The sequence below is a fragment of the Symsagittifera roscoffensis genome, chromosome 4, assembly GCF_963678635.1.
Source record: "Symsagittifera roscoffensis chromosome 4, txSymRosc1.1, whole genome shotgun sequence".
Taxonomy (NCBI): Eukaryota; Metazoa; Xenacoelomorpha; order Acoela; family Convolutidae; genus Symsagittifera; species Symsagittifera roscoffensis.
Window position 1 is genome coordinate 52,387,221 of NC_087065.1, and position 7,500 is coordinate 52,394,720.

Here is a 7,500-nt window from a genome sequence, read left to right on the forward strand (position 1 = left end):
GGCGCCTGTGGCGCCAAAATATAGCAATTTTGAGGGGAGAGCGCGCGCCAAAAAAATTTGCGGCGCAAAAAATTTGGTCAAATAGGGGTCTGCATAGTTATTTGGGAGAGCGCAGAAAATCAATTTTGTCAACCTAAAAAGAAGTTCTTTGAAAGACCGCCCCTCCCCCTCGAGAAAATCCCAGATCCGCCCCTGGATCAGGCCAATATTTTCATTTAAAGGTGCTCCTCCAGATGACAAATACAATGGCTCAGATTCAGAATTCATAAACCACTGTATTCGAACTTTGCAAAAGGGGCATGCATAGTGAAAAAGAAAATATGTTATTTTGAAATCCAACTGAAGTAAAAGTTTTAGAAAAATGGGCAAGGATAAGTTTAAAAAAATACACCGGAGTGATGGCTTGCCCCCCAGTTTTTTGACGGGGGATTCGGAATTGTTTATGAAACATTTTGTCGACCTGTTTTTAGACCAGCGATTTCAAAAATTTGAGTTTTGCCGAACCTCAGAAATTCAGCAAAGCATATGTTCATATTTAGCATGACCATATTTAGCATTTTTTTGGGAAAAAATAGCTTTTTTGCGCACTTCTTAACAGATTTAGGCTGATAAGTTGCATTCGTATTTGCACCAAGGGAGGACTTTTTGAAAAGTTTAGCAACCCAAGATAAAAAAAGTTGGGCGGCTGGCCCCTTTAGACACACTACGTCTTAAGTCTAATTTTATAAATGTTGAATATCATCTCTTTTGTGCAATCAAGTCTAGTTCGAATTGTGTCCCAAATTTGATTAAGTCCCTCACAAAGCAAAGGAGGCTCTAAGAGCTCAATTGTTGTGACAGAGAATTAAAATGCTAATTGTGATTCTTGTAGCTGAATTTTGCTCAGATAAATCCCAATTTTATTGAATTTCCCCTCTTTGTCAAAATGACACTGTCTTCATTTCTAATTCCAGCCTCGGCCAAATTTTCAAAGAAGAGATTAAAATATTTCCAAATTCATCTTACTGGATTTGCTTTCAATAAAGTTCCAGATCGTCTTTTCTTAAGTGATCATTCTTGAAAAGATTTTTTTTCGGTTGCTTTTATTGAATTTGGTTCAACACTTTAGATTAATTTAAAAAGACAACTTGAACTGGCAATTTTGCTTGGAAAAATATTCATTTATTAAGAAACGGTTCCTGAAAACTTCAAAAAAACAGGATCTTATGTCCTTAAATTGATTCCATGTGTATATAACAAAAATTAGCAATTATAAAATCATCGACCTCTGAATAATTATACGGGAAACTATTGATTGGTGAAATTTTCAGGAAAAACTGCTTATATTTTCTTCGCAGAATATCGATTTTTCTGTTATCATTACTTTTCTGTGAGCAAAACGGTTTGTTTTTAAATATCAGTTTCAATTTTTCATCATTCTATCACAATTAGCTTTGGACTGTGACACTCTTCGTAAATTTCATTTCCGCGACTTGAAATTTTCAGTTGAACTTGTTTTTTTTTCTCATTTGAACTGATACTCTTATGAGTTCACTGATTTTCGATAAATTTTAATCTGTTAAATCGAAAATTAAACCAACTTGAATGATTGTTTTGTTTACTTCTTAATTTCCTTCTTATAAACATTGAAGAAAGTTCATCAAAGACTGCGGGAAGTCGAATTTTGAAGTGAGAGCGACCTAGCATAATCTGGAGCCTACCATTGCGTAAATGTTTACAATAGCCCGAGGCGTTTTCCAGGAACCGAGCAACATTAAAGTGGCAGACTTGCTATCGTTTTGAATGCAAACACTAACTGTTTACGCTAGGACGTTTCCGGCGTGACGGAATTCTCGAGATCAGCAATATTATAATGGCAGTTCAAACGTCCCCCGTGGAAAAATGGCAGAGTTAAAACTCTTCATGAAGTCTTTGAATTTGACAAATTTTGAACTTCATTTGTACGTTTTGATGCCCCGAAGCCATACTTAAACTTAGTGATTGTCTCACTTGCTGCTTAGCTGCAGAAAAGTTACAAATTTCAGCTTCGGAAGATTTACCAAAATAAAACGGCAAAAATTTACTAAATTTCACCAAAAACCAATGTATTCTAAACACTAATGCAAGATAGTTGAAGAAAATACAGGTTATAAAATTAATTTATCATCTTTTTCCGGAAACTGTTTCAGTTGCTAATTTTGTATAAATTCAACTTTTTTTGCACTTTTACAGGTTTATTGAATTTTTAACTGGCAATACTATCATAAAATCTGTTAATTTTGCCGTAAATTTGGGAGTTAATTATTCAAAATTTCGTTAAGTATTCAGGAAATACAACTACTTATCAGTTTGTAATTTATTGTAACATATTTCAATCTCCATCTTTTGAGCGTTACTGAAACTGCAAAAAATTAAAAACAAATCCTTTAAAATCAGCGATGCGATTGAATTTGTCATAAACTTTAAAGTATCTTGCTGCTAAAAAGGTTCCGGTAACATATGTTACAAAATCCCTTCGGAAAGCATAACAACTTGAACAAGTTCCAGTCTTTTGAGTGGATCAATTCACTATTCGACAAAGACAATCATTGAATGACTTTTCTTTACATCTGACAATCTGTTGAAATTTATTGCGATATTATACAACTTCTTTGTTACAATACAGATTAAAAAATCGGTCCGCTCGATTAAGCTTTGCAAAATTAATCTTTTTGTCCAAACACTAATTTGCGGATCACATTATATAATCTTCATTTTTTTTAAACTTAATTGACATCTTAATGAGAAAATGAAGATTACTTCAATTTTGAGCTTCGGTATTTCAGTGATTACTGTATTTAAGCAGTGTGTTACCTTGAACTGCCCCGCCTGGAATATCGACGCCCGTGAAAACATATGTTTTGTCGGTGAATATAATGAGCTCTCTAACATTATTGAACCTGAAAGCCAAAATTTTGTCGAAACAAATGCTCAAGTTTTAGAAAACATCACAAAAAACGTATGCGAGCTGCCAATTCAAACTATATGTGCTTTGAAACGTCAACATACATATCCGCTCCAAATAAAAAGCTTGAAACCTTTTTCGAATCTTCTTTTATTGGTAGTTAAAGATGAGTTTTTATCGTCACTGGAGCCTTCGGTCATTCTACCCGAACTTAATTCGCCAACTCGCAGTACGGAAGTCAAGATTAAGCTCATTCGGTTAATCGGGCAAATTGATCTGTTTCATCTAATTGATAACGTCGATCCGATTCACAGACCAGAAGCGTTGGCTATATTATCCAGAACTCCTAGAAGTATAACTCACTTAAACGAACTGGTCTACAAGCAGATGCAGTTGATTCTGACTAAAGGTTTCCGTTTCGACCAGCTGAACCTTTTTGGGGAAAGTTCGCAGTATAAAGAATACCTGAACAGCATTCTAACGGGGATTGAGACTGGATTTAAAAATGAACCTTTAAGCTGCTTCGAGAGCCAAAAATTATTTGAATTCGTCAAAAGCATGGTACAAGAGCGCAAGATGAACCCTCGCTTCTTCTATGACTATCAAAGGTCAGTTCTGGTTTGGGTCAAACTTTGGGGTCAAATTTTGCCCTGTGTCGGAACCCACGAAACGATCATACCTAAATCACGAGGCATGCAAATAGTCGAAGCACTCGTTAAGACGAATCCATCTACTGATTTTGGTGAAAATATGGGAGCTAATTTGTTATTGCAAACTTTGCAAAATGCTCCTGCAATAAACAAACACAATGGAGAAGACTTTGCTTATGATTCGATTTCTCATTTGTGGAAATATGCGACTTACGAACATTTTCGATACATTGAAAGAGCTCGGAAATATAAACAACGAAGTCTGGAAAGTCCGAGAACGATATACAACATGTTTTCACAGCCACAGAGCTTAGTTTTCACGATAAAACTAGCCGAACTTGAGTGTAATTTCCCAAAGGAGCTCTCATGTATTTGGTATTACAATTCCGAGAGCCGAGAGCAGACTTTACGATTCAATAACTTCAAGTCGGATTTGATCCCGATTTCTAGTTTATCATGGTCGGCTAAACGACAGATAGCGAATTTGATATTCACTAACCAAGTTACGGGTATTCCGATGACTAGCAAACTGGCAACTTTGGGAGGTCTTATTTCAGGCCTAGATATTACTTTACTTGTCAAAATGATAGTTAGATCGAAGCAATCTTCTGAAATCTCGAGAATTATTCTCAATGAAATCGAAAACAATGGTTCATATTTTAGTCATTTTCAGAAAAGTGTTCTAATTGGAAATATTTTGAACATAACTTCTGATGCAGCTAACTTGCCCGAAGATTTTTGGGAGTTTCTCCCATTTTCAAGTTTTCTACAAGCATCCAGAACTATTTCGAAACTAAACGTAAAAAGCATCCAAGAACAATTCATAGAAAAACCATGGAGACAAAAGCATGCTCAAGTTATCGCGAAAGATTTTGAACTTTCTGTCGAACGAAGGACGGACTTATCAATTTCAACTAGGGGAGCTTGGATTATGCCAACCGAAATTGAGCGATCCAAATTTTCTCCAGAAATTTTTAAATTCATTCAAAGCGTTTCAGCAAGCCAAAGTTCAGAATATGCCTTTCAGATAGCACAAAAAGTTCAACAATATTACTCTTCATTGAAAAACAGCGAGTTTACTTTTTCACTGATAGAAGCACCCATTTTGGCTTCTATTCCTGGAAAAGTTTTACGCGAGTTCTCGATTTCTGCTTTTTTGAGACAAAATTCATGTCGCGAATTGATTTCAAAAATAGCAAAATTAGATGATAATCACCGGTTTTCTAATGGGAGAAATCAACAGTTAGCCCATTTGTTCATAAGTAATTGTGGACAGGAGAAAAAGGAAAATTTGGGAAAGGAAGTTAGCGAGCAGTTATTATATAGTATGGGAAGCCTTGTATGCTATATTTCCCCAAATTATATCAGATTAACAGGCAAAAAAATTCTTCAAAACTCCCTGGAGCTTTTCGACCAGTGCTGCCTAACCAAAAATCAAAGCATAGCTATCAAAACAGTTCTTCTTGAAAACTCTAACGCACAAAAAACAGAAGAATTATCAAAAACTTCGCCAAAATTGAAGTACTTAAAATACTACAATTTATTTTGCCAAGTATTTGATTTTGATTTCTCTGTTTTCGAAATTGTAAATTCAAGCAGCAACTTGTTTATGACAACATTCGATGAAAGATCAGCTGTTTACCAGTTGGTCAATCAGGGTGGAATTCTTTCAGGCACCGAAAGGTCGGGAAAGTTCACGCCTAAGGATGAATGCGCGAAAAAATTCAAAGATGAAGGTCGTTTGTATGATGTCAAATTGTGTCACAAAAATGCAACTGAACTGATTTTGCTTATGGAACCGGAAACTCTCAAATGCAACACGTTAAAGATACTCGACCAAGGTGAGAACTTTTAAAGAGTTGTCGAACTGTTAGTTTTTGTAGCTTGATTATATTTTGGCCTTCAAAAATTTGAAAATTGAGGCTTTCTTGACTAATCTTGACCATTATTATTTGAATGAATGCTTGAAAAAAAACACTCTAAAAATTTCGAAGAAAAATTTTTGAAAAAAATGAATAGTAATGCATTTTTACAATTTTTTATGTACCATTTAAAATGAACACAATAATCAGAGTTTCTCGTTTTTTAGGAATTCGTTGGATAGACGCTAATCAAATCCAGGCCATGCCTCTTGACGAACTAAAAAACTGCCTCGACTACCTAGGAACCGAAATAGATCAATCACAAATTACGCACTTGAGTGAAACAATTCTGAAACGTTTAAGAAAAACCGGCAACATGCGCGAATTAAAACCAGAACAATTGAAAAACTTCTTGCCGTATGTCACTTCATGGGATCTAAGAAGTGATCGACTCTCATTGGCCGATTCTAGTTATGACGTAATGAACTTATTATCCAATCAGGTTCTTTCTAGAGATTCGTCGATACTTATTCAAAACTGTTCATTTCCCGAAAAATTTCATTCGCAATTATTCTCTTTTCCATCGGAACAAGAAACCCGGGCCTTCATACTATCAATGGGTGGATTGCTGTGTTATGAACCAGAAAAAGTAATCCCACTAGTTAAACCAAAATATATCAAAGATTTATCAAACTCGTTGAGTAATTGCCCGTTCGAATACATTGATAGATTATCAGTAGTGAAATCATTATTAGATGACACAGTTTTCAACATCCACGACATTGGTAATGTTGAAGATTTGGGAATATTTGGATACCAACTTTTGACTGACAACTCTATAACTGAAGTTGTGGACGAGCCTATGGTACAAGCGATAAGCTTGCAAGCGTTAGCCATTATGCCTCCAACTTATGTAGCCATGATGATACCTGAAAATATTTTTCTGAAGTTCTCGTTGCAACAGGCCAATTTTCTGTTTAAATTCAAGATTGAATTTCTAAGTTTGCGTCAAATTAATTTTCTGACCTTGACTCTAAACCGAAACGATTATATACAAAATTTTGACGACCGCTTAGATCCAATCATTTCTATAAGTGCGACTGAAGACCAAATAAGTCAAAATATCGACCATTTTGGAAATCAAGTGAGACAAAATTCGACAAAACTCTACGATAGACATTCAAACCTAATCTACGTGTACAGTGCTTCTTATAAATGTGATAGTTATTTTCTACTTTTCGTTTCTGTCTGTATCAAATGTTTATTTTAAAAATGCTTTATAATGGCTTAAATGAAATGAAATTGTCTTCAAATTGCATAGCAAAAATCGTATTTTTTTATTCATTCAATCTCAAAACATTTGAACGTTTTTTAAACAGATTTTTAAAAACAGAAATGTTAATTTAGCAAAATTGCCTTTGTGTGTGTGTGTCTGTGTGTCTGTGTGTGTGTGTGTGTGTGTGTGTGTGTGTGCGTGGAGGAGTTAGAATGGGGCTCAAAATTGCTCAAAAAGACGTGAGATGACAACTGCAAACCTGCAAGTACAAGATAATCCTCAACCACGCTCCCCCCGCCCAGTAAAAATATGGTGTTAATCTATTGGAATTCGATGTAATTAAGTTTTTCAAAACGCAGTTAGATAATTTATGGAAAAATGAATGGCAAAAATGAATTGATTATGCTTTTAAAGCTTTTTAAATAGCAAATCAAGCAGCAATGATTTTTTTGATCAGCGCAGAAACTAACACTGATGGAATATTCGGTGCTTCTTGCCCTGCATTCGGTTATTCTCGTTATATAGCTTCCTTTATAACAAGTTTCGGTGGCTTCCGTTATTTCTTAAGTCTCAAAGAGTGCGATGCGAATAAATCAGGGTCAATAAACATAATGCTGACCGATTGAAAAATAAGCAGACCCATGAACTTTCAAATATTGCAAAATCAGTGTCGGGTATCGGCAAAAACTTGATACTCCAAGAATACACATTTAAAAAAATAAACAGCAAAAACATTCAGGGCTGTACTGCTATAATTCATTTTTTGTTATTAATGATTTCAGTTTTGTG

General features: G+C 35.0%; 1 protein-coding gene across 1 annotated transcript; it reads left to right on the forward strand.

Annotated features, from left to right (window-relative positions):
• The first annotated feature begins 1,432 nt into the window (after positions 1–1,432).
• Positions 1,433–6,770, forward strand: LOC134844329 (uncharacterized). The gene is made up of 2 exons (XM_063860964.1): positions 1,433–5,414; positions 5,663–6,770. Exons 1-2 carry the CDS (start codon positions 2,768–2,770, stop codon positions 6,703–6,705), a joined length of 3,690 nt encoding a protein of 1,229 aa, XP_063717034.1. The 5' UTR covers positions 1,433–2,767; the 3' UTR covers positions 6,706–6,770.
• Positions 6,771–7,500: the final 730 nt, after the last annotated feature.

Bases quoted from the DNA above. Each gene is read 5' to 3' on its own strand.
- LOC134844329 (XM_063860964.1), top strand. From the start codon at position 2,768: ATGAAGATTACTTCAATTTTGAGCTTCGGTATTTCAGTGATTACTGTA. The intron at 5,415-5,662 runs GTGAGAACTTTT...CTCGTTTTTTAG, and splicing joins GTTAAAGATACTCGACCAAG to GAATTCGTTGGATAGACGCT.